The 27,240-nt window shown below is 39.8% G+C and overlaps 3 protein-coding genes across 6 annotated transcripts; 1 reads left to right on the top strand and 2 right to left on the bottom strand.

Moving 5' to 3' along the window:
• Positions 1–2,278: 2,278 nt before the first annotated feature.
• On the bottom strand, positions 2,279–14,858 carry LOC119729171 (syntaxin-7-like). Of its 4 annotated transcripts, XM_038201702.1 has the most exons (12): positions 14,771–14,858; positions 12,385–12,646; positions 11,240–11,317; positions 10,577–10,646; positions 10,120–10,219; positions 9,671–9,808; positions 9,421–9,464; positions 8,969–9,065; positions 7,985–8,057; positions 7,246–7,328; positions 5,172–5,306; positions 2,279–3,339 (listed from the first exon to the last, which is right to left on the bottom strand). In XM_038201702.1, the coding sequence occupies exons 2-11, from the start codon at positions 12,470–12,472 to the stop codon at positions 5,208–5,210; spliced, it is 870 nt and encodes a 289-aa protein (XP_038057630.1). In that variant the 5' UTR covers positions 12,473–12,646; positions 14,771–14,858; the 3' UTR covers positions 2,279–3,339; positions 5,172–5,207. The 4 variants fall into 4 exon arrangements, with proteins under 4 accessions (XP_038057630.1, XP_038057629.1, XP_038057631.1 ...); XM_038201701.1 differs by lacking the exon at positions 5,172–5,306; XM_038201703.1 differs by lacking the exon at positions 5,172–5,306 and having other exon boundaries at positions 8,969–9,062.
• A 16-nt stretch (positions 14,859–14,874) lies between these two features.
• Positions 14,875–17,635, top strand: LOC119729173. The gene is made up of 4 exons (XM_038201705.1): positions 14,875–15,017; positions 15,789–16,074; positions 16,749–16,829; positions 16,964–17,635. Exons 2-4 carry the CDS (start codon positions 15,861–15,863, stop codon positions 17,134–17,136), a joined length of 468 nt encoding a protein of 155 aa, XP_038057633.1. The 5' UTR covers positions 14,875–15,017; positions 15,789–15,860; the 3' UTR covers positions 17,137–17,635.
• Positions 17,636–19,647: 2,012 nt separating this feature from the next.
• LOC119729176 (syntaxin-7-like) lies at positions 19,648–26,678 on the bottom strand. The gene is made up of 10 exons (XM_038201708.1): positions 26,591–26,678; positions 25,525–25,602; positions 25,291–25,360; positions 24,841–24,940; positions 24,305–24,442; positions 23,450–23,493; positions 23,071–23,149; positions 22,387–22,459; positions 21,190–21,272; positions 19,648–19,784 (listed from the first exon to the last, which is right to left on the bottom strand). The coding sequence occupies exons 1-10, from the start codon at positions 26,676–26,678 to the stop codon at positions 19,683–19,685; spliced, it is 855 nt and encodes a 284-aa protein (XP_038057636.1). The 3' UTR covers positions 19,648–19,682.
• Between the last annotated feature and the right edge of the window lie 562 nt (positions 26,679–27,240).

Below are 27,240 nucleotides of genomic sequence, written 5' to 3'. Positions count from 1 at the left end.
TGATAGGCAATCTTGGCCTTTTTCTGCGCATTATGTACTTTAAACTAGTCTGAGTATCACCCGTTATCCACGACTTTACTAAATCGTGACGTCATTTCATTCCCGGGCGCATATTGCATAACATGATACAGAGCGCGTTACACAGGTTTTTTTGGTATGCATTGTCTATGACGCGCACGGGTGAATGACCGAAGACCCGATATAGAAAGCACCCGCTGATTGGTCAAAATCTAGAGGAGAGGCGGTTGTCTTGCCTAATCAATCAGCGAATCTGCTCACATAGACTTTAAACTTGGTTTGGCTGGAATAATAACTGTTGTATGAGGGAAACATGTTGATTGAATGTTTTCTTTCTATAACCCATCATCAATTGAAAATGTAGAAAATTCTCATTTCAGCACTGCAAACTGAAATTCAGACAACAGAACGAATTTTTTTTTTTTTTAAATACAAATGTAAAAAGGTGTTACAATATAAGATTTGAGGCTTTGCATGGTGGAGTATCGGTATCGTTTCGGTTTGCGGTAAAACCATGTGGTAATAACTACTGCTTAGAAGATATTTAGTTCTGAAAAGAACTTGTCCTGCTTATTATCAACTTTGCTTAATATTTTTTTTGTTCTGATAAGAACAGTCCTGCTTTCTTATCAGAACAAAAAACTACTAAGCAAAGTTGATAATAAGCAGGACAAGTTCTTTTCAGAACGAAGTACATTGTATCTTCTAAGCAGTAGTTATTACCACATGGTGTTACCGCAAAACGAAACGATAAGGGGTTGCAATGTTAAACAAACCAAAACAAACTGGTTAAGTACTGTACATAATGCCAACGGCAATAGTTGGTTATACCATGTACATGTAGTACGTAATTTATTGATTTGTATAGGCGTGCTTAATCAATACATTGGAATGGACCGATCCAGTAAGCCCCGCCCACAGCGCACTGGGCAAATTAACACGTGCTCCTCTCCAATGCCACGCTGCATTTTCCTTCCGCGCGCATCATATGCGCGTACCGCGTGCACGCATGTCGGACTTTAGTGCACGCACGTCGGACCTAAATCACGGCTGTGATTGGTCAGAACACCATGGGGCGGTGCTTACTGGATCGGTCCATTATCAACGTTTGTCCCCAAATATCAAGGAATACAAAGAAATTCGTACAAGTATTCCCCCAAACTTACATTCATGTCTGATTTACCTGAACATTCAGAGCGCATCTATCTATAAAAAAAAAGTTTACGCATTTTACACATTTTTGTACATTTTCATCTATATGCTACCGTTTAGAAGAATATATTACACATGTTCATTTTTACTATAAATTCCACGTGGCGCTGTGTTCACGGCGTTTGATTTTAATATTAATACGAATTTGAATATTCAACTACGAATATAAATACACCTTACTGGAAAATAAAGCAAAACTAAACAGAAATACACTGACCATTTACCTTGCAATTGGTTATATTGGAAGATTTGCGTTTACGAGTATAGGGAATTATAACACTTTGTATAATAATTGATAATTATAAAACTTTGTGTAATAAATCAAAAAGAAAGAAAAAAACAGACATGGGGGAAATAAAAGTTAAATCAGTGCACGTTTTTTTGACCAATCCTTAACGGTGAGTCAGCTTTCAAAGTTGAGCAAAGTGTAAGAACTGGGATTTAAAAACGGCTGCAGAAGAAGGCTAAGCTGATACTCGTGTTAACTAACTTGCACCTACATCTAGGATGTTGCTATTATAAAGATATAATATAGTAGTCTTCTGTTCAAGTCGTATGTCTCCTAATTGCCACAACATTGCAAACCTTGTCAGAGGACTATCATTTGACAACAGACTGGTGATAACACATGTATATGGGCGAGAGGGAGGGGGTTAGGAAAATGGGGGGGGGGGGGGGCGTTAGGAAGATACCGGGGTAAGGTAAACAAAAATTTGAATGGGTGTGCTACTGAGATACTGGCTTCACTGACAGAGCACACAATAAGCTCATACCCGATTGATACACACGATCAAGGGCGGATCCAGGGGGGCCAAAGGGGGCCATGCCCCCCCCCCCAAAAAAAACGAAACCAATTTTTTTTTTTTATGTGACATCGCAATAAAGGCAGGCAATGAGTACACCACCATCTTTTCCTCAAAAAAACATTGGTTAAAGTGGTCAGAAATTGCCTCAGATCGCACCACAGAGCATCTAGAATCCAAAAATTTGTCGGGGCCGTTAAGCGGGCCCCGAACCCCACACCGTAATTTTTTTGACCCACTTTTTGGGGGGACCAAACTTTTTTTTGGCCCCCCCCAAAAAAAATTGTGTTCTGGATCCGCCCTTGCACACGATTTTGGTTTTTAAACCTTTGTACTCTACTGATACTCTTATCATGATAAGGATAAGGATTATGATTATCATGATGAGCTTCAGCACACATGATACAGCACATACGTTCCGCCTTTCCCAATGTAAACCATTAAACAGATTTATCAATATTTACAATCTTGCTTCTATTTTTTTTTAACAATTGGTTAACACATTTGAAAACATCACGTCACATATATTGTTTTTTCATGTACAGCTAGACCTTAAAAAACAGTACGGTTTACAACGAGGTTCCTTGTACCGGGCCACTTTAGTAAATAATCTCGTTTATTAGAACTAGCTGCAGAAATATTCATACTGGTTGCACAGTTGCGGCGCGAATGACTTTGTAAGTAGTCTGTGTAAATTTTGCAATTTATCTTTCTGTCCGAAAATCTATGTAAATGTTACAATGTTGTAAATTGGGGAAAAGAGTTTTCACAACAAATTGTACGTTAGTGTTGTAAGGAAAACTAAAAATAATGTTCACAGCAAAATAAATGTAAACAGTGCTTAGCATTTTTTCATAACAGGAGTGATTAAGAATTTTGCGTTGTACATTTTCAATGTACATGTCTCATAAAGATGACCAGAGTACTCTAACTGAAACGTTGACAGAACTTCTTTTTCCATATTTGAACTGCAATAACTCTTTAACTATTCGTGAGCAAGCAACTTTACCCCAACTTGCCTCTTTGCACTTAGGAATATAAATGTGTTTTTATAAGTTTAGAGAGTTATTACAGGAATCCATTCCTTTGAACATCTCATATTATCAGTATTCTTTGACAAAAAAAAAAATTAATAAAAAAAGGGGGAAAAAACAAACAAACATTTGTTACCAATGTTTGTATGTCTCGATCTCAAAAGGAGTCATGATTAGTTCTTTGGAACAACAAGGTAGATGATGACCCCAAGAACGGCCAAGAGGACAAGAATGCAGATGAAGATGATGAACTTCTTACGCCGAGCCTTGCTCTGTCAGGGAAGGAATCCAGAAGAGGGGAAAAACAAAATGAGAGGGTGAAGCCGACAAAAGCCTGCAGGACCTTGCTGCATTGGTCTGTTAAACACCAGTGCATCAACAGCCAATTCTGCGACAATGCAAGCTGGTCCTATCAAACAACGCCACAGTTGTATCCTGCTGCAGTTGGCACCCACAGACTCTGAGGCAGTTTGGCCTCAGGATTTTGAACCGATGGATCCTGTTTAGATTGGACAGGCTTTTCACTTTGTAAAGTGCCGCATGTTGTTGCATAGGATAGGTTTCTAGCCAAAATACCCTTACGGGCAAACATTACAGAAGCAATTACACATCCAAGATGGATGACAGAATGACGCGACAGGCTCTGCTCTCCCGAGAAGCGACCAGGAGTAAAAGGTGAAGCTTGGGGGATGGCAAGTTTGATTACTAAAGGAAAATCTTTCACTGATTATTAGCTCTAGAAGGAAAAGTATGTAACTATGATTGCTTCTCTCAGTGATTAGTGTAATGTGAATGATTGCAAATTGCTCACGTTCTTACAAAGAATGAATTAATAAATACATTATGAGGGTGAAAAAGTATGAGTCCTGTGCACATCTAAGTCCTTTAACCCCAACCCCTTAGTACTCCCTCAGGACTACCCTGCTAAATCCAACAGAGTCCAACTGGACTTTCCTGTTCAATCCACTGTGCCTCATTTTCAGTTGTCTGCTGAACCCAACCGAGTCCAACTTGGTGTTATAATGCAGTTCAGTTGCCTGCTGAATCTAACATTTTGCATCAGGAATGTACACAAGGGGTTAACTGCTCAATCCAACAGGCTCCATCGGGTATGCGACATAGTTGGATCCTGTTGGATTCAGCAGGGTTTGGGTTAAGTATGAGAAGCATTACTGAGTTATGCACGCATGTTAAAAAAGCTTGATTGTTCCCAGCTGTGACCAGCTCCAACAAATAAAGAAACTAGTCAGGCTACTAAGTTTGGAGATACTGTACACCCCAGCTGAATGGAAAGATGCATGCATGCCTCGTATTTCAAGAAAAACAGCAGATCATTAGACATGAAGGAAAGCTAGACGCAGGTACAGTACTGAGTTTCACAAAGATATCATCATGAAAAAGCACAGGGTTTAGATAGTTTAGATACTTTACACTTAAGCCTAGGATAAGGCCAAAAAAAAGAAGAAAAAAAGTTCAGCTTCCGATTACATGGCATTCAAAAATAGGGTAGGTAGGTACGGAATTTTTAATTTATTTTGGCCATTTTTGTGTGTGTACTATCATATGGAGGCATCTGCGTGAAGTCAAGGGTAAAAGGTATAAAGTGATGGTTTGGGTGTTTTTTTTTCTTCAAATTTTTCCAATAAAACAAATTAGAGAAGGGGCTGTCAGAATAGGGTAGGTAGGGAAACCGGAAGCAGAACTATTATTTTTGTTTGGCCTAACAGAAGTGCTAGAGATTGACTGCAATCTTTGGCTAAAATTTCTTTCAAAACTGAAAGAAGCACTGAGCTGGGAAACACAAACAAAGCAACATGATGCTTGTAGGAATGATTGTGTGGAAAATAAATGGAACAAATAAATTGAAAATAAAAGTGTGTTTTGAAGAAGAAGTGAGGATGTGAATGTAAGAGCTATAACTCTGATCTATTATTAAATTCTGTCAACTTGGTCACATGCCTTGGCCCAGCGTGAAACCCGGGGCAAATACGGCAGACGACAAGCATCCAAACTGCCAACGCCACAAAATTGGCAGCCTATTATTAGCCTGGGACTTATTCCTCGTTATGATGGAGCTGGTCACAACTGGTTTCCCTCCACATACCAAAGCGAAATGAGTCAGCGGTGAGCGGGTGGCCAGCTAGTTCTTGGGGACCACGAGATAGATAAAGAGGGCTATGGCCCCAAGGAGTACCACACAGCACACGGTGATCAGGATTTTTTTCCTCCGAGCTTTAGACTGTCAGGAAAGCAAGTCAGAAACTTTTTTGCCGATTAATTCACAAGACTTCCTCTTCACTAAACACACCATGAACACAACACTCCAAAGAGGATTTAAGCCAGCATTTGAACACGAAAAAGACATTTTGTTGTTCACTGAAAAACAGGGGATCACAGTTTTTTTTCACAAACAAGAAAGACATATTTGCATACATTTGGCACAAATTTGTCCAAACTATCCAAATTTAAAACAAACGTCTAATTAATGTCCAACAATTTTTAATCACATTCACACCAACAACAGGCCATGCAAGACAGCAGATGAAACACAAATACGGACAATCTGTTGTTAGAAGTTTCCTGAGATAAGCAACCTTTCTTTTGACAGCAAAAATATCTTAAAACTGGCACCACTGTTTCGAGAATTGTTTCAGTGTGGAAAAACAAATTCCAAGTTATCAGTGACTTCTTCTTGCACTTCTCCATGACTTTTCAGAAGCACTAGCGTTTTAGAAAGACTGGAGGTTTTCTGTGTTATACAAAAAATCACTCAAGTTTTTACTCAAAAGAAGGATTTTACGAAATTTGCAACTTATATGTTAAAAGTAAGAAGACATTTTGAATGAAAAATGGTGATGATGGTAAAGTTTTATATGCTCAATAATACAAATAAAGATGGATGATATGCATAGAAGGGTAGCTCAAACATTTCCCAACAAAACCCCACAAAACCCTGATAAGAATGCTTGTAATTTTGGTTTTTAAGTTTGATGGAATTTTGTTGAGAAAATACAGCATTGTTTCTAGTTTGGTTAAATAAGAAAGGAGAGGACTTGTTTGAAAGAATACTGCACTTGTGTTCTTGAAAGCAAAAGCAAGCCAAAGAATTTTGCTCAAGCATTATGAAGTCCGAGCTAACGGATGCGTCAAACAATCATGCGGGAGTGTTATGAAGCAGAAAGCATGCAAGCAATGTTGCAGCACTCTAGATACATCTTCATATATCGGTCATTCTATAAATTTGGGTCCAATTTGCGACATCTTTCCTGTCCCTGTTACCTTGGTTCTTTGTAATTTGCCAATCAAGTATCATTAAGAACGGAGTTCAAGCCATTTTAAAATTTGTTGGGTAGGTAATTTACCATTCATAATCGCTCTTGGAGGACGAATGCATTAAAGGTAGGGTAGATCATTTGTCATTTTTGCATTTTTCTTTCATTTGAAGCAACAAAAGCACTCAGAATCTCAAGACGGGTGCTTTAACAACTAACACGATGAAGTTTTAGCTCTATGAACACTGCATATTCTGAGGAAAACAATTTTCTAGGATCTCGATTTCGATTTATAGGTTGCCGAGTCATGTTTTGAATTGCCCCCGGAATCAGCGTCTGGGACACGTTCTCATTCAGCCGACTGCAGCTACGTGATGAAAAATAGCAACAGCATTTGCGTTGTGACAACACTTGCAATGCTCCCATTCAGGGATTCGCCGAATTACAAATCAACTACTAACGGAAATTTCCGAAAATGTGTCGTTTGACACATCTTTGGAAATGGCCTTCTTTTATTGTTTTTTTCAAAATGACAGCATGCCAGAAAGAATAATTTCACAGGGACTTTAGTCCCATTACTATCTTTGAACCAAGTATGCTTTCAACAATAATTGTGTCAGTTCCTTTTTGGATAGCTGCAAATGATATACTCTACCTTTAACGAGTGGGTCAGAATTACAAAGTCAGAGATGTGAGACGTAACAAAGACGGGAAAAAAGTGGACCCCGAATTTATAGAACCAATAAGTACGTGTAGTTCTTATACCTATGAGCCATACACATAAAAACTGCACTGTACTACATGTACAACCCACATGCTGTGGTTCTAACTCAAAACTGTCCTTGTCAAAAAGTACTCAACAGAAATGCAAGCAGCGAGTGAGAGAATGCCAAATCTGGGTCTTACCTGATATGTCTTGGCATTCACTAGCTGTGTGTTGGCTTGCTCAACGTGAACCTCGGCCGTTTCGACGTTTGCCTCTATGCTATCTGCATGATTGAAGAGGAATCGTTAAAATGTACCAAGTCAAGTTTTGAAGATCACACATCAAAATTAATACAAAATTAATGTAAAGTACAAATGAGCATATTTGTTTACAAATAAGAATATTGATTATCCCCCAGAGTTGTAACGAGTCACTGATTTTTGTGACTCAAGATGAGTCAAGTCATTTTAAAGAAGTGACTTGAGTCGAGTGGAATCATTTTAAAGATCTGACTTGAGTCGAGTCATTTTAAAGAAGTGACTCGAGTCAAGTCGAGCTATTTTAAAGAAGTGACTGGAGTCGAATCGCGCCAGTTTAAAGAAGTGACTGCAGTCGAGTCATTGGGTCAAGAAGGTCGAGTCGAGTCCAGTCAAATACTTAACTCAAGTCAATTCGAGTCACGAATATTTGAACACTATTTACCAAAATTTATAAAAGGAGGGCATAAATTTAGCCATCGTTCCAAGAATCCAAATCCAAGACTTTTATAAGAAATCGCCCAAAGCCAATGCTGAAACAACAAATTGGAAGTTGTGTTTAAAATCGGTTTTTACTGGACTTCCTTTTTTTTAATGCAATGTCCCTGACAGAGCCAATACGCTGTCATGTTTTGAGAACTGGAGCATTTTTGAAAGCTTTCTCCTCCAACGTTTGGCTTACCGATCGTGTCTCCCTGCTCGTGAACCATCGTTGCCAGATCTTTGAAGATTGTGTTCACGTCGACGATGTCCGACTGTTGAGATACAATAATAATAATAATAATAATCGGCATTTAGGAACGCTCTTTTTAGTAAACTAAATTACAGCGCTTACAGTATTATTACTACCCCTGATCATTGGGCCAATTAAACATGCCAATTACCATCTCAGCTCCCTGGGGAGTATAGACCGCTTGCAGACGCGTTCGATAATTGACGCGCTAAGGTGAGCGACGCCATGTTATGGGACAAAATGTGCGTGAATTGATATACGCCTGTCCCACAACATGGCGTCGCGCGCCTTCGCGCGTCGATTATCGAACGCGTCTGCAAGCGGTCTATACAGCTCGATGCTGCCTGTTATATAGGCGCAAGCAAGCTTATTCAATCACAATAACCATCTCTTCCCTCACAGGTACCCATTTACTCCTGGGTGGAGAGAAGCAATGAGTGACAAAGTGCCTTGCTCAAGGGCACACGCACCATGACCCCGGCTGGACTCGAACCCACAACCCGCAGCTTTACCCACAGACCACGAATCCAGTGCCCTTAACCACGAGGCCACAGCACTCCACAATTACACTACAATACGACAGCAATAAGTAACATAGGCCACAAGTACACATAGGTTGATAAATAAAGGTACATACATGTAGTATCATTTCCGTTTTGTGCATATTTTTTTTCCGCTTGAAGCAAACCAAAATTGCTCCAATTGTTAGGAAGCGTGCATAACAACTAACTTGTTGAACTTTCAGCTCGGTGGATGCTATACATTTTGAGCAAACAAAGAAAACATGTGCACAATTTTTGAAGTCTCGTGATTGGATTCCGTGGCTAATGCTCGTAACACAAAAAAGATGTGCCCGTTGGCAAATTTGTCTTCAACTACTTTCAATGAGTGTTTTCTTCTGAAATGATACCATTTCAGGGGTGATATGCCTACCTCCAGTTTGTGGAGTTGGGCCTCTCTTTCCTTCAGGGCTTCGAAGTCCTCCTGTTGGAATTGGCTCTGCTGCATCGCTGGGGGCTGGGAACCACTACTGCAGAGAACCAGTGAGAAACGCATTCAACCCAGACTGAACTATTACAGTATCAAAGTATTCAGGTAGCCCAAATCTTAAAATTAATTTTTTTTTTTTTACTTTGTTGTTACGTTGTGATGAAAAGCAAGATTTGGTCACACTTTTCAGAACCAGATGATGAATCTTCATAATAAAGCCTCCAAGGGGTAAAGCCTCCAAGTTGAAACATTGATCTATTTGCAAAAACCATGCACAATGTCATTTTAAGCAGTAATGTCAGGCTTAACATCTGTAAACGGCATTTTCCAAAACGTTGTTATATTTATAAGTAAAAAAATCTCAACCAAAAAAAAACATGATTTGATCATCTTACCCTTCCCAATTGATGAGAGCATTGGGTCCTTCATCATAATCATCCTGCAAAGAAAAACACATAAAATTAATTCAAATGAAACGAAACGTTTAAAATTGTTGCTTCTGTTGTACTTTGTTTTTCCGTCTTTTTTTTCTGGAGCAGCCTGGAACCCATTAGTCAAGCAGCCTCATATATATGCCAGGGATGTCAAAACTTGTAGATTAAAGGCAAATCAATTAGAAGGGTATTTTTTTTATTAGGTACTGACCCCATATCCTGAGTTGGCCCGGACTCGCTTGACCCCCTCTCGTTCCTTCTGGGCTGCCTCTCGTTGGACTCTCTGGAACTGGTTCAGCGCCGCCGAGAAATCGCTGGTGAATCGCTCCTTCTGCATCCTCTGCTGCCTCTGCACGGGGAGAACAGGAAAATGATTATTGATAGGCAGGGCTCGCTTTGATGGGGAGGTGGCTTCACCGCCCAGCCTGATACCCTGGGAAGGTGGCTTCACCGCCTCGCCTGCTACGCGAGGAAGACGACTTACGGTAGGTGCCTTGTCCGCTTAACGAGTAGCCTGGAGGTGATGATTCAAATCACTTCATGACTTTAGTAACCCACTGGAAATTGGCATCACTAAACAGAACACTCTGCGATTTTTCTGATTTTTTCTGTCAATATTTATTGAATGTAGCTTGAGTGGGCATGATAACTGGTGCTTACCTGGTCTGATTGGGATACCGAAGCCGGGGCATTGTTGAGGTCCTTCAGCATCCGGTTTGTGTCCTTGGCTAATTGATTGGTGTAGTGCTGGACTTCATCACTAATGACAAAAAATAAACCAATGAAAATGGAGTACTACATGTTAAACGCTGCTTATAATAAACACTGCTGTACTGAACATTTGGCTGTAACAAACATTTCCTGTGTCTCCAGAAATTTGTGTACAAACAAACTGTCAATTGGAGGCCAATAATTGCTATAACAAATGACCACTATACTAAACAATAATGGACCCAATTGCTTTGTTATAAAGTGAAGTTCTGCTGTACTTGTATAAGGGAGGGAGAATCTCAATGTTTGTTTGATTGCAATACCTAAGAAGGGGAAACTATGTTTATTCCCAAGAATGAGTTTTATTTTAACATTAAATTTCAATAACTGTGGATGAAGCACTTACAGTTTTGATCTGAGAGTCTTGTTGTCGTCGGGCGTTCCCAGCCGAGGGATGATCCGCTCAATTTCTTTCACTGCGGAAGTAAAACATCAAGATATGTGATAATACATACTCAGAAATTTGTGTCTGCTGAAAAGACGGTCAAGGGTTCGAATCCAGTTGTTTGTCATGCACAATGTATGCCACTTTCCTCTCTCAACAGATCTACATGTAAATATTGGATAATGGACTGGATTAAGTCTATGTAATAGACCGTGGCGAAAGCCAGTCTTTTACATATGAACAGATTCGCTGATTAATTAGGCAAGACCCCACCTCTTGCCCTCCTAGATTTTGGCCAATCAGTGAGCGCTTTCTATATCGGGTCTTCGGTCATTCACCCGTTGCGCGTCATAGACAATGGATAAAAAAAATGTGTCACGCGCTCTGTATCATGTTACGCAATAATGCACCCCGCTGTTGTCGTTTTACAAAACACTGCATTCGAATTGACCAATCAAACCATTTAGTCCCGATTTGGGAATGAAATGACGTCACGATTTAGTAAAATTTACTCCAACTGGCTGGCGCGCGGCTTGCATAATTCTGCATGTCAAGACATATCAGAGGTTATACAGGAGATTGGCTCCGTGGATAACGGGTGATACTCGGACTAGATTGACTTACCATTCTGGGAGATTTTCTGTATGTTGGAGCCAATGCCTTGCATCAGTCTGTTCTGATCTGCTGCGGAGCTGTTCCGCCCTGTGGGAAAAAAAATGGCAATGATATTAGAATTCAAATACCCAATGAAATGCTTGACTGAGTCCAGTGAAAGTATTTGCATTAGTTCAGCTGTTTCAGAGTGATTAGTTTCGTTGGCTTTTCGTTGCATTTTGTTTTCCAATGAAGTCAAACTACATAGTCTCATCGCCCCACTTAGAGTACAAAATATGGGGAGTCAGCTTGACGTAGCGGTACTTTCCTCGCCTTCCGCCACTGTGACCCGGTTCGAATCCCGCCTTGGCCAATAGTAGATTGGGTTTTTAGGTTTCGGTTTTCTGATTCCGTGGTTTTCTCCAGAATATTCTTCTGGGGTTTTCCTCCCACCTCTACAACTGTAATTTCTTCTCATTGTCTCCTCTCTACAGGTTTCTTCAGGCTTGCGAGCTACAGTGCCTAGGGCGCTTTTGAGGAATCCTTGGTTTCATTACCCCCCCAAAAAAATAATAATAATAATTATAATATTAACCCTAACCGCCCTGAATCCTCCAAAACCCTTTTTGCAAATTGGAGGAATTTGCAGGATTGAGGTCACATGGCCAAAGTGCGTTGCTGATTTCGGAGTACGCACTGTGTCAAGGTCTTGGGCTGGACCTTGTGTTGTTTATGGTCAGCCGTGCATAAATTTAGTCCTTGATTATACTTGACATCCTCCGCACTGCTCCAGGATGTCACTGCCTCTGCCTCAGCCTATTGACAGTCACAGCCGGAGGATTTTGCAAGATCAGGCAGTGGTCACCCCTCCATGGACCATATTCAAGAAATAACGGAGGAATTTGCAGGATTGAGGCTATATGCTATATTTCCATGAGGCTAATTGGAGGATTTTGCAGGATTGAGGCTACATCCTAGCAAAAAGGCCTAGGGAGTTAGGGTTAATAATAATAATAATAATAACCATTAAGTTCTATTTTTGTTTGAACAATAAATCCACCACTGAGAGTCCTTCCTGGATATTACCCTCCCCGTTTGCATTAACACAGTTAGATATATTTAGTATTTTCAATTATTTTGAGAAAAAAAAATGCAATTTGCTAAATAACATGTACCTCCAGAGCCAGAGTTGTATGTGGAGTAACCCCCATCGCTATACGCACCCCCTCCCGGCCCTCCAAAGTCTCCATGGCCAAACGACATCTTTTATGGATTGCAAATCCTCTCTGCGTTGCCTATCCAGTTATTGCAGAAGCGGTGGTGGGTACAACTATGTACAAGGTCTTGCTTTTGTTGTGTCGGATGATAGATTATTCTTGATAAATGCACAGGCCCGGCTACTGCAATGGGAGCATTGCGATGATCAACAAGTCAAATCTGGGGAAAGAATATCAACACTGATTGAATTATTATTGCATTTTACAATGGACACAGTGCGACAGACAGGTGATGGGATTGTGCCTTTGATGATACAAGCATGGCATTTGGCAGACATTCAGAGTACGTCATGAGAAAGATATCTGTCTAGAAAGATATCACAGATTTGTCCTTTGAAAAAATATAGGTACATTAAAATCCCTAACCCCCTAGTATGTAGTTCCTCAGGACTACCCTGCCAAATCCAACAGAGTCCAACTGGAGTTTCCTGCTCAATCCACTGTGCCTCATTTTCAGTTGTCTGCTGAATCCAACGGAGTCCAACATGGCGTTATAATGCGGTTTAGTTGCCTGCTGAATCCAACATTTTGCATCAGGACTGTACACAAGGGGTTTACTGCTCAATCCAACAGGCTCCATCGGGTATGTGACATAGTTGGATCCTGTTGGATTCAGCAGGGTTAGGGTTATTAACAAGCAATGGCAGCCATTTAAAAAATTCTTGTTATTCTACCTATATTTTTTCAAAGGAAAAATCTGCGATGGCCCTATACCCAATTATCTTTTCCATGACAGACCCTGACTGTGTGCCAAATGCCATGCTTGTATCATCAAAGGCACAATTCCCCCAAATATTTCCCCTATCTGCCCCACTATGGTGACATGGAGGAAGGATTAGTAACTTCCAAAATTTACAAGTTCATTGAAACAGCATCTTCTTTGCTCAGTAGACAAACAACGAAACAAAAACAACGACCAACTAGACTTGAACACAAGGCTGCTTCAATTGTATGAGTAAAAAAATTCAAAAAGGTTTAAAGTATAAAGAGAAATGAAAACCGACATTGGTCAAGTTTGTTATGAACCATATGATCCTAAGGCCAAGCTGCCCAGTTATAAAACAAACCAGTTTCTCGTCCCAGGCCGCTTTCTTTTCCCTCCCAACTCCTTTGATTGATTGTATTTCTTATTTCAACTCAATTTATTGTCTTTTTACAAAATCTGACAAAATTGTAGTCATATATGTAGAAAGGGCATGAAGGGCTGCGGCTTCTTTGGATACAATTTTTCTATAAGCAACAGATTTGAGAAAATGGTAAAAGAAAAGAAAAAAACAAGCACGCCTCCTTCATTTGAAAAAAAAAAAACAAGTTTACTCGGCCTACTGACATGGAACATTTTCTAACATTGTTTTCGCTTTAAAATTATCACTAAAACATGTCAAACCTGTCTTAACCAATAATTATAATTTATAACTAATGATTTATATCACACATTTTGAATGTAATAATAATTTCACATACATCATCATCAGACATGACCAAGAAAAGCAAAAATAGAACATCCATTTGAAAAGACACACAGTGAGAACAGAGAACAGAGAGGTAAAGAGGAAATGTTTTTCACGAAATTATTGTTTGTTTAACAGTTACTCCACTAAATCTTTATTTAGTCCTGTAAACGTGGCTATATATACACAGCCACGCTCTGTTCATATCTCTGGACTTTTGACATGTTTGAAATCCTGGATGAAGACCTTCCATTTACAGTCCCGAAATTTAACAAGCACTGCAGTCTGCATGTTCAGTACTTACATAACCCCATAAGGGGTTATCCAAGAACATCCAGTGGCAAAGGATCTGTCGTTCCAAAGAAATTTGAGGGGAAAAATGGAGCCCAACAGGAATACGAACCTTAGAAATTTCGAAAGTTCAAAGACTAGGCCTATGTCTAACGGAGCGTGCATGGCTATCATTATGACTAAATAAGTATGCCCAGCCACGTTTTCGGGTCTACCCTTTATTATGACCACACACAATTATAGAAACAGAGGCGGATATGAATCCTTCACTGTATAGACTACTCAGTACTAGTACTAAGTCATGTAAGTGATAAACAAACCAATGAGTGTGAGTCATGCTATTGCCGACGTCATGCAGAAATTATGTACACCGAAAATACGCATCCGACATCAGATCACTTTACTTCGAGAAAAAACTTACTGTGTGGTTTTTCCATTAAATATCCTATACAAATACATTTACGATTCGTCTACGTATGTGGTCAAGGAAAATGGTATAAGCTATGGGCCCAAAGGCTCGTGATAAATCGAGAAAAACTAACCGAAAGTGGGCGGGCGTTCAGTCCATACCGTCCTCTTCAATACGTACATGACATAATTTGGGTTTGTCAATCATTAACAATAGAGGGCCCTTCCTAATCGCTTTTGAACTCTTGAGGGCGGTATTACAAACCGACCGAAAAGTGGAAAAGTGAAAGTTTGGAAACTCGAACTTGTTAGCAAAGTCATGAAAGTGTTTCTTCGAGTTTGTTGCAAGCCTGGAAAAATGACAGTTTGAAAAGGAAAGGTGTAAGAAAGATCATAAGCTTTTATTCAGATTTAGGTGCTACTGCTTTGCATATTTTCCTGCTATAATTGCAAAGAAAATTGATTTATTTTAATGGTTTATCGTGTGGAGAAAGTTCTAGCCCCATGAATGTGGCCTATTTACTGGACTGCCTCCGTAAACATAGGCCACACGTCCACATGTACAAAAATCGTGTCGACTTTGCCAAATTTTGATTTTCACATTAAGGCTTAGTTTGTAGGTTTTTTTTGCTTTAGAAGCATACTCACCCTCTTTAAAGGCTAATCAGAAAGTGCTGCCTTTTTCAGATGTATATTTTTCGTGAAATTTCCAGATTCATTTTTACACGTTTGCGTATCAAAATTTCAACATGAAATTTCACAAAAATTGGACATCTGAAAAAGGCAGCACTTTCTGATTAGCCTATATAGAGGGTGAGAATGCTTCTAAAGCAAAAAAAACCTACAAAGTAAGCCTAAATGTGAAAATCAAAATTTGGCAAAGTCGACACGTTTTTGTACATGTGGATGTGTGGCCTATGTTTACGGAGGCAGTCCAGTAAATAGGCCACATTTATGGGGCTAAGAAAGTTCATGATCATGATTCAATATACGTCCATGATTCAACGTATAAGGCCTTCGGCTCGGTGCATTAACGGCGGCCAGGCCCTGCCCGGTTTTAAACTACAACAAGTACATGTTTTAATTTTGTTTACAATTGCTCATGATTCACACTAGTATTATGACGTATATTATTATGTTTTACTCGAGCAGAAAATGATAATACATGGACCCAAATCGCCATGAATGAATCCTCAACAACAGTCACCAAATCTGTGAATAAAAATGGCTGGACAAACGTCACAGCAAAGCAGGCAACACCATTTGCATGATGGGACTCACAGCTTCCCTAGCTCCTCCCATAGACGCTGCTGTGCCTGGGCCATGGTGGGCGTCGGTGGTGTGCTCCTGCTAGTGGGCGTGGTCCTGTTTGTCTTGGGCGTGGTTCCTGGAAGCATGGCGGGGGATGTTGTGAAATGGCTTGGTGCTGTTTGTGGAGGTAGGTATGTGGTGCGGGATGGTGGGGGCGGAGTTATAGTGGTGAGGGGGGGGGGATGTCAATAGTATGAGGTTTATTAGTTACACGGATGTAGTCCATATGGTGTTTAGTGTCATGTAACTGAACTAAAAAATACAGTACAAGCTTATAACTTAGTTATTTCGTGTCTACTCTAAGTGATAGGTTTTATTTCAAATTATATCTGATATTTCGGTAATCCTTACTTTTAGGAACCCTTTCCTATATAAGGTTAAAAGACTCACCAAAACAGCTGACTATGACACTCAAAAGTGACATTCTGATATTTATTGACACATTTGAACATTTGGCAATGACACCTCTTGAATATCAGCAGGTTTGATTTTGTAGAAAGAGGGCAGGGTTTTGATTTATGAGGGGTTAAAGACGACGATGACAAACAGAAAATAAATTTAAAAAGCAAGATGGCGAACTGCAAAAAAAGGTAGGAAAGTCACATTTTCTTTGAAAGTGCTTTCAAAATTATAACTAACATGAGTTTGTCTGAAGAAAAAAGACTTCTTTTGCCTGCAAAAGTCACTTTGGTACTGGACAGTCATCTGCAAAAGTCAGTTTTGAACAGAACTCGTACAAAATAGAGGTGTCCTAAAAGTAAGGATTACCGATATTTCACTTTCAACATTTGTTCCAATCAGTTCTTGGCATTGTGCTCCTTGTTGCATCCGTGGCTGTATACATCATTGCATCGAGAACCAAAGACACTGAGAATTATTCAGGTAAATTAACAATTTAATTATTTTGTCAATAATTTTATGATTTCATAATAGCTTGTGTTAAACTTAACCAACTGACTAAACTTGTACAAGTTAACAAACTTAGCAAATACTTTACTGCAAAATTAACTCTGCAGTGACTAATGAAGAATCTACAGTAAGCAAGAATTGTCAGAGTGACCGCCCCCGTAGCATTATAAGAGAGCCCTCCCTCAAACCCAGGGGAGGTTGCGTCAAGGCCACGCCAGGAGGGTACACCAGCTTCCTGTACAGTCCTAACTACAAGGGGGAGGAGCCAACAGGTGATTAAACCCCTCCTCTACCTGCCCCAGGCCCCGCCCCTGGCTACACCCCTTTCCCAAGGCAGGTTTTCTAACTTGCAATATTCTAATTTTGTAATGTATTCTGAAATGTCTTTCAACACCTGATGTGTATTTTTGTCTTTGGACCAGAACTCTAGAACATAAATTTTATGATTATAATGTATGAAGTACTATTTTGTTGTTATCTTTTAATTATTTTCTATCATCATGTGTTCATTTTCTGATTGAAATAAATTGTTTTTGGAATTGGCTGTTGTGAAATGTGGTTATTAGTAAGATAATTTGGTTATATAGTTTTAAACATACGATGATTTTCATTTGAATATTGTGTTCTTCATGTGAAATTTCTTTCAACTGACCAGTGTGATAAGGAAATTACTTTCACATTTAATCTACATGTATTTGATTTGTTTCTATTTAACACGTGTGTTGTGGAATACAATTTTCATGTAAAAATTAAAATACAAAAATGAAATAGACATGAAATATCGCATTTTTGTTTGTTTATTGAAGTTAGATGTGCGGATAAGCCAAGTATCCACACCACCGGATGATGAAGTCTCGCACAAGCCACATGTAGACGCATCAGCTGTCTTTTCGTCAAGTTTTCATTGCCTTATACAATACGTAGCCATTGGCTGATTATCATAATGAACATTCATGATCAGCAAAATTGTTCAAGCTCGCGCGTATAATGCCGAATGGGAAAACGACGTTATAAAATACCCCTTTTGGTTCAAAATATATAACAGAACATTGACAGTTGTTGTACAGCCATATTATTTCACCCCTTGCTGTTTTGTGCTTTTTCAAAATTTCAAGTTCGTTTACGCGGAATGGTGTAACTCACTGACGAAAGGCTCAGTACACAAACTCTGCGTAATGGTACAGATACAGCTAATTAAATGTAAGGATACACCCCTTTATTAAAATACCCACAGACACCTGTGCTAAATGCCCATACTTCAAAATTCTTTTAAAAATACTCGGAACTCTCACTGATCAACATGTCATCTTTCATTTTCTTAAAATTTTCGATGGGTTGACCATTGACTTTGAAGAGAAATTCTCACCCTAAGAAGACGACCCCTATTTTTCCCAAAGCGGGAAAGTAGCCATCATGGAAAACGATCCCTTCACAACATGGCAAAATAGCTGATTTAGTTTTCCTCAGAAATAAAATGTGACTGCTACATTTTGGTTTTAGACACCTTCTACATGTATATTGAAAAATTATTGGACAAGAGGTTGGAACTTAATTTTTATCGGCGAAAGAGGGCGCTGTGCCGGGCAATCTTGGTCTTTTTTCTGCGCATACCATGCTTTAACATGATTCGGGTGGAATAATGACAATTGTATAAGGGAAAACATTAAACGTTTCAACCCATCAATCAAAAATGTCATAGAAAAATCTCCTTTATGCACTGCAAACTGAAATTCAGACAACAGAAAGAAAAAAACGAAACACACAAAATAAGGTGTTATAAACCATGTTGACACAAACTTTGTAAGTACGCATTTGTACAAATGTCAATGGCAACATTTAGGTATACCATTCATACACGTACATGTAGTACTTTTCTTTATTGATTTGTATAGTGTGCTTTACATATTCATTGGAATTATCCAAGTTTTTCCCCAAATATCAAGGAATACAAGAAACTGCATTCGTGTCTAATTCACTGGAATATTTTGAGCGCAACTATCTATGCCAGTTCTTAAAAAAAGTTTACGCATTTTACAATTTTATTTTACATTTTCATCTGTGCTATATATTACACATTTTCGCTTTACTATAAATTCCACGTGGCGCTGTTTACATGGCGTTTGATTGTAATATTAATATGACTTTTAATATTCAACTACGATTGTGTACACCTTACTGGATTACAAAGCAAAACTAAACAGAAACACATTGACTATTTACCTTGCATGGTGACTTCAGTGCACATGATACAGCACACAGGTTCCGTCTTTCCCAATGTAAACCATTAAACTGATTTATTAATATTTACAATCTTGCTTCTATTTTTTTTTAACAATTGATTAACACATTTGAAAACATAACGTCGTAATTTTGTTTTAATATACAGCAAGACAACGCGGTTCCTTGTACCAGGCCACTTTAGTAAATAATCTCGTTTATCAGAACTAGCTGCAGAAATATTCATGCTGGTTGCACAGTTGCGACACGAGCGATTTTGTAAGAATTCTGTGTAAAACGTGCAATTTATGTTGCAGTCCGAAAATTTGTGTAGAAGTTACAATGTGGTAAATTGGCGAAAATAGTTTTCGCAACCAATTTTACGTGCATGTTGTAAGGAAAACTAGAAATAATATTCACTGGAAAACACATTTAAACAGCGCTTAGTATTTTTCATGACAGGAGTGATTAAGAATTTTGCGTTGTACATTTTTCAGTGTACATGTCTTATAAAGATGACCACAGTACTCTTACTGAAAATAATAATTAATAATAAAAACAACGTTTTTACCAATGTTTTGTATGTCTCGGTCTCGAAGCGTGTCGTGGTTAATTACTCTTGGGTATTGCGACGTAGATGATGACCCCAAAGAGGGCCAAGAGGACAAGAACGCAGATGAAGATGATGAACTTCTTACGCCGAGCCTTGCTCTGTCAGGGAAGGAATCCAGAAGAGGGGAAAAACAAAATGAGACGGGAAAGTTGGCAAAAGCCTGCGGGACCTTGCTGCATGGGTCTGTTAACACCAGTGCATCAACAGCCAATTCTGCGACCATGCGAGCTGGTCCTGTATCGAACAATACCACAGTTGTATCCTGCTGCAGTTGGCACCCACAGACTCTGAGGTAGTTTGGCCTCGGGATTTTGAACCGATGGATCCTGTTTAGATTGGACAGGCTTTTCACTTTGTAAAGTGCCGCATGTTGTTGCATAGGATAGGTTTCTAGCCAAAATACCCTGATGGGCAAACATTACAGAAGCAATATCACAGAATTACACAATTAAGAAGCCATTTGGAATGAAAAATGGTGGTGTTGATTACGTTTTATATGCTCAACACAAATAAAGTTGGATGATATGCATAGAAAGGTAGCTCAAACATTTCCCAACAAAACCCTGTTAAGAGAGCTTGTAACTTCAGTTTAAGTTTGATGGAATTTTGTTGAGAAAATGCAGCATTGTTTCTAGCTTGGATAATTTACAGAGGAGAGGAATTGTGTCAAAGAATCCTGCACTTGTGTTCTTGAAAGCAAAAGCAAGCTGAAGCTGTCCGAGCTAATTGATGCGTCAAAGAATCATGCGTGATTGTTATGAAGCAGAAAGCATGCAAGCAATATTGAAGCACTCTGGAATATATACTTACCCCCTAGTCATTCTAAAAATTCAGGATCCAATGTGTGACATCTTTCTAGTCCCTGTCACATTGGTACTTTGTAACTTTGCTAATCAAGTATCTTGGAGGACGATTGCATTAATGGTAGGGCAGATCATTTGTCAGTTGTGCATTTTTACAAAAGTACTCAAAATCTAAAGACGGGTGCTTTAACAACTAACACGATGCCTTTTAGCTCTATGAATACTGCAGAAAAAAACAATATTCGAGGATCTCGATTTCAATTGAAAGGTTACCGAGTCATGCTTTTAATTGCGCCCGGAATCAGCGTCCGGGACTCGTTCTCATTCAGCCGATTGCAGCTATGCGTTGAATAATAGCAACCGCTACCGCGCGTACATCATGTCAACGCTTGCAATGCACCCATTCAGGGATTCGCCGAATTACAAACCAACTACTAACGGAAATTACCAAAAACGTATCTTTTGACGCATTTTTTGCGATGTCAGACGCAACACAGACAGGGAAAATAGTGGACCCCAAATTTATAGAATGACCAATAGGTATTTCATATACATTGTACCTATAAGCCATACACATAAAAACTGTACTGTATTATACTACGACCCACAGGCTTAGGTTCTAACTCACAACCATCCTTGTCAAAAAGTACCCAACAGAAACGCCAGCAGCTAGACAGAGAATGACAAATCTGGGTCTTACCTGATATGTCTTGGCTTTCGCTAGCTGCGTGTTGGCTTCCTTAACGTGAACCTCGGTCGTTTCCACATTTTCCTCTATGCTATCTGCATGATTGACGAGGAGTCGTTAAAATGTACCAAGTTAAGTTTTGAAGATCACACATCAAACTTAAGTACAAAATGAGCATTTCTGTTCATCAATTAGAAGATTGTGCATCCCCCAAAAAACTTCCACATTGGCAATCCCAGCGTCACGGACATTACATTCCAAATCAGACAGTTTTTGATACTTCAGGCGCTCAGTAAACCTTTCATATCTTATACATCTATCATTTTAAAGTATTGGTCAAGGAGACTAGGACTTTTGGATCATCTCTCTGAATCAATAATTAGCTTTCAAGGTATTAATTGGTTCGTACTGGACATACTTTTCTTCACAGGGCGGCGTGAAAACGCACCGTTGGCCTGTACTCGCTATGTTGGTAGTTGGGTGGGTGGGTGGGTGGGTGGGTTAGTGGACAGTTTACTTGGCCCCAGGGTGACCGTACGGTTATGGCAAAATTCTGCTAAATGCACTTTAAAAATCTGTCAGATTTATCAAAAATCTGCCAAATTTCCCAAATTTTATAGTAACAATTTAAAACCACGTTACAAAGTACTCTGTGTTATTGACTTTGAGACAGCGCCATTTAGATTTTTTTGGCGTAAAGGGTGCAAATGTGACTCGTCGCTAATCCAAGGGCTAGACGCTGTACTTGCTTGATACGCGATAACCCGCCGCCGCAATAACCGGAAACTGCAAGAGGGTGCTATCACGACCAACCAATATCGCCCACGAACCTGTCAGAACAACCCGCTCGTGGGCGATATTGGTTGGTCGTGATGGCGCCCTCTCGCGGTGGCCGGTTATTGCGGTGGCGGGTTATCGCGTATCAAGCAAGAACAACGTCTAGCCCCTGGACTACTCGTCGCTGTGCAAATGTAACTCGTCCAACCTTATTTTCTATTACTGCATTGATTGGATCGTGAAAACAAAGCGACGTATTTTTTGGGGGGCAGCCATTTTTTTTCACTCATTGGATGCTCTCAAAGTTCCGTAACCCGTCTTAACGCGTTACCCACCCGTGGGCCACTTTGTACTTTGTAATGTCCATGACAGAGCAAATACGCTGGCATGTTTGGAATTTTTGAAACCTTTATCCTCCGATGTTTCGCTTACCGATCGAGTCTCCTTGCTCCTCAACCATCGTTGCCAGTTCTTTGAAGATAGTGTTCACGTCGGAGATGTCCGACTGTTGAGATACAATATGAAGGCAATAAGTAACATCGGCCACAAGTACACATAATTTGATAAATCAAGGTATTTAGTTTCCTTTTTGTGCATTTTTTTCCCGCTTGAAGCAACAAAATTGCACGAATAGGCCTAAGCCAGTTCGGTATTCCGATTGCACATATGCACATCAAGATTTGCCGATTTTCCTTTCGGGATAAAAAGTACCAGTCCTAGCTTCACTTTGAGTAAGGATTTTCTTGTGGAATTTTCTTGTAGCTATGTTCCTGGATAATTGAAATGCTCCCAAGTGCCATCCACCTCAATCCTCCAAAATCCTCTTGGCGGTTTGGAGGATTGAGGATGAATGGTATTTGAAAAGGAGGATGATTTTGGAGGATTGAAGACGAATGCATTTTTGAGGCAGGACTGTCTGACGGTTTTGAAGGATTGAGGATGATTCCTAGCAAAAAGGCCGAGGAAGTTAGGGAGAACGTTGGTTGTGGTTACAGTCTGTGCCAGTTTCTGTGAGCAGCAGGGGTGGGGTGCAGAAAAGGGGGCCAGCGGTTAATTAAGGCGAGGGGAGAGGAGAGGTAATGGGAGGGGTGGTGTGGGGCTGGGGGATATGCCTACCTCAAGTTTGTGGAGTTGGGCTTCTCTTTCCTTCAGGGCTTCGAAGTCCACCTGTTGGATTTGGCTATGGAAACCACTACTGCAGAGAATCAGTGAGAAATGCATTCAACCCAGACTGAACTATTACAGTATCAAAGTATTCAACTATCGAAAATCTGTTGATTAAAAAAATCTTGCTTTGTTGTTACGTTGAAGAGCAAGATTTGATTACAAATTTCAAAACCAGATGATGAGTATTTATTATAAAGCTTCCAAAGGGGAAAGACTCCAGTGATGTCAGAGTTTCCATCAATAAAAGATGTTTTTCAAAACATTGCTGGATAAAGTAAAACAATTCTCCACCCCTCAAAACAACAACAATATGATTTTATCATCTCACCCTTCCATATTGAGGGGAGCATTGGGTCCTTCATCATAATCGTCCTGCAAAGGAAAATAGTTTGAAAGAAACAAAATGTTAAAAATCGTTGCATCTGTTGTGCTTTGTCTTCCGTCTCTTTTCTGGAGCAGCCTTGAACCCTTTAACCAGGCAGCCTCATACATATGCCAGGGATGTCAAGTCAAGTCAAGTAATCTTTATTTTATCCCACAATGGTAATTTGAAACGCTCGCATACAATAAAAACATTGAAACAATATAGAAACAGTTACATATACAATAACACGAACAATCAAAACGTTTAAAATAACCTTATGCTATATTTAAAATAAATGTAAACTTAAATAATAAGCATATTCAAATGATACTTGCTGTCTAGTCCATCCTGATACAATTTAATATTTACGTTGGAACATCAGATTGTGATGTTTTATTGCATTAGGAATGAAGGAGGATGGGTGTCGGTTTGTCGCAGCATACTGTACCCGCATACGACCAGACCTTGGGATCAGCTGTTCAGCAAGCCTGTCATGAAGTGGGTGATTTTTGTCATTCAGTAGCATAGTGAGCTTGCCGATCACCAAATCCTCATATGCTGTGTCCACTAACGGCCTCGACCCCCCAAGAATCCTTCCTGCTTCTTTACAATTCTATCTATGCAGTCTTTTTCATATTTCCCAACATTTCCTCCCCAACAAATCAGAAAGCACCCCAAAACACTAGTAACCACTGCGTCGTAAGAAGTTTCCAGAATTACGATCAGCATGGAATGCATTTAGTTTTCTGGATGTCAGACGCGACTTGCATAATAAAGACAAAGCAATTAGAGGGGTATTTTTTTTAAATGGGTACTGACCGCATATTCTGAGTTGCCCCTGACTCGCTTGATCTCCTCGCGTTTCTTCTGGGCTGCCTCTCGTTGGGCTCTCTGGAACTGATTCAGCGCCGCCGAAAAATCGCTGGTGAATCGCTCCTTCTGCATCCTCTGCTGCCTCTAAACAGAGAGAACAGGATACTAATTATTGTTAGGCAGGGTATTGGCGGCAATGGCTGCCGCGCCAACTATCCTGGGAAAATGGCTTTGCCGCCTCGCCCGCTACGCCGCCTCGTCCACTATGTGGGAAGGTGGCTTTGTCGCCTCGTCCACTATGTGGGAAGGTAGTTTGCCGCCACGCCCGCTACGCTGGGAAGGTCGCTTTGCCGCTTCGCCCGCTACGCAAGAGAGATGGAATGAGCTGCCTTGTCTGCTTCACGAGGAACCTGGAGGTGATGATTCACATGTGTCAATGACTTCAGTAACCCACTGGAAATTTGCATCACTAAATAGAACACTTCTGATTATTTCTGTTGATATGGAACTCAGCTTGAGTGGGTATGATAACTGGTGCTTACCTGGTCTGATTGGGATACGGAAGCCGGGGCATTGTTGAGGTCCTTCAGCATTCGGTTTGTATCCTTGGCTAATTGATTGGTGTAGTGCTGGACTTCATCACTAATGACAAAAAATAAACCAATGAAAATAGAGTACTAAACGTTGATATAATGAACATTATCACTGTACCGAACATTTGGCTGTAACAAACATTCCCTGTCACTTCAGAACTTTGTGTACAAATATACTGTCAACTTGAGGCCAATAATTGCTATTTCAAATGACCACTAAACAATATTTATGAACCCAATTGCTTTGTTATATAGTGAATTTCTGCTGTACTTATAAAAGGGAGGGAGAATCTCAATGTTTGTTTGATTGCAATACCTGAGAAGGGGAAACTATGTTCATTCCAAAGAATAAGTATTATTTTAACATTAAGTTTCAATTAATGTGGATGAAGCACTAACAGTTTTGATCTGAGAGTACTGTTGTCGTCGGGCGTTCCCAGCCTAGGGATGATCCGCTCAATTTCTTTCACTGTGGAAGTAAAACATCAAGATATGTGATAATACATACGCAGAAATTTGTGACTGGTGAAAGATGGTCAAGGGTTTGAATCCAGTTGTTTACCATGAGCTATGTATTTTCACTTCCCCTTTTCAACAGATTTATATATTGGACAATGAACAGGACTGACTTACCATTCTGGGAGATTTTCGGTATGTTGGAACGTATGCCTTGCATCAGTCTGTTCTGATCTGCTGCGGAGCTGTTCCGCCCTGTGGAAAAATAATGGCAATGATATCAGAATTCAAATACTCAATGAACTACTCGGCTGAGTCCAGTAAAAGTATTTGCATCAGATTAGCTGGTTCAGAGTCATAAGCTTCGTTGTCTTACAATTTTTGTCCAATGAAGTAAAACTACATAGTCTCATCGCCCCACTTAAGAGTACAAAATATGGGGAGTCAGCTTGACGTCACGGTACTTTCCTCGCCTTCCACTGCTGTGACCAGGTTCGAATCTCGTCTTGGCCAACAATGGATGAGGTTTTGGGGTTTCGGTTTTCTGATTCCATTTGTTTTCCCCAGAATATTCTTCTGGGGTTTCCTCCCACCTCTTAAACTGTAACTTCTTCTCACTGTCTTCTCTGCACACTCAGGCTTGTGAGCTACAGTGACTACAAGGGCGGATCCAGAGGGGGGCCAAAGGGGGCCATGCCCCCCCCCCAAAAAAAAACGAGACCAATTTTTTTTATTTTTTTATGTGACATCGCAATAAAGGCAGGCAATGAGTACACCACCATCTTTTCCTCAAAAAAACATTGGTTAAAGTGGTCAGAAATTGCCTCAGATCGCACCACAGAGCATCTAGAATCCAAACATTTTTCGGGGCCCTTAAGCGGGCCCCGAACCCCACGCCGTAATTTTTTTGACCCACTTTTTGGGGGGTCCAAAATGTTTTTTGGCCCCCCCCGCAAAAAAAAACTGTGTTCTGGATCCGCCCTTGAGTGACTAGGGCGCTTTTGAGGAATCTTTGGCTTGATTACTAGAAATAAATAAATAAATAAATGAATAATATTATTAACAATAATAATAATAATAAAGATTAAGTTCAATTTTTGCCTGAACATTAAATCCACCACTGAGAGTCCTTAGCAAGTGCGAGTTGGTATCAGTCTCCCCGTTATTTAGTTTTATAAACGCAGTTATTTATTATAATTTTGAATTATTTTGAAAGAACTGTAATTTGCTGAATTACACGTACCTCCAGAGCCAGAGTTGTATGTGGAGTAACCCTCATCGCTATAAGCACCACCTCCCGTCCCTCCAAAGTCTCCATGGCCAAACGACATCTTAATGTTCTGTTATGGATTATTTATGGATTCTGTTACATTATATTTAAAATAAATGTAAACTTAAATAAGAAGCATATATAAATGATACTTGCTGTCTAGTCCCTCCTGATACAATTTAATATTAACGTTGGAAAATAAGATTGTGATTGTTTATTGCACGATGTTACATCGAGGAAGGATAAGTAACTGCCAACATTTACAAGTTGATTGAAACAGCATCTTCTTTGCTGAATAAACAAACAACGAAACAAAAACAATGACATATATGGACTTGTACACCAGGTGGCTTCAATTGTATGAGTAAACCATTTCGAAAAGGTTTAACGTAAAAAGAGAAAAAGACAACAGCCATTGGTCAGGTTTGTTATGAACAATATGATCATAATGCCGAGCTGCCAAGTAACAAAAATATACCAGTTTCTCGTCCCGGGCCGCTTCCTTTTTATTTGTTTCAAACAAATTTAAAGTCATTTATTATAGAAAGGGCATGAAGGGTTAAGGCTCCTTTGGACAAAATTTTCTATAGGCAAAGAGTCCAGAAAGTGGAGACAAAAAAAAA

The sequence above is a fragment of the Patiria miniata genome, unplaced genomic scaffold, assembly GCF_015706575.1.
Source record: "Patiria miniata isolate m_02_andy unplaced genomic scaffold, ASM1570657v1 HiC_scaffold_20, whole genome shotgun sequence".
NCBI classification, from domain to species: Eukaryota; Metazoa; Echinodermata; class Asteroidea; order Valvatida; family Asterinidae; genus Patiria; species Patiria miniata.
This window is presented reverse-complemented; position numbering and strand designations above follow the sequence as displayed.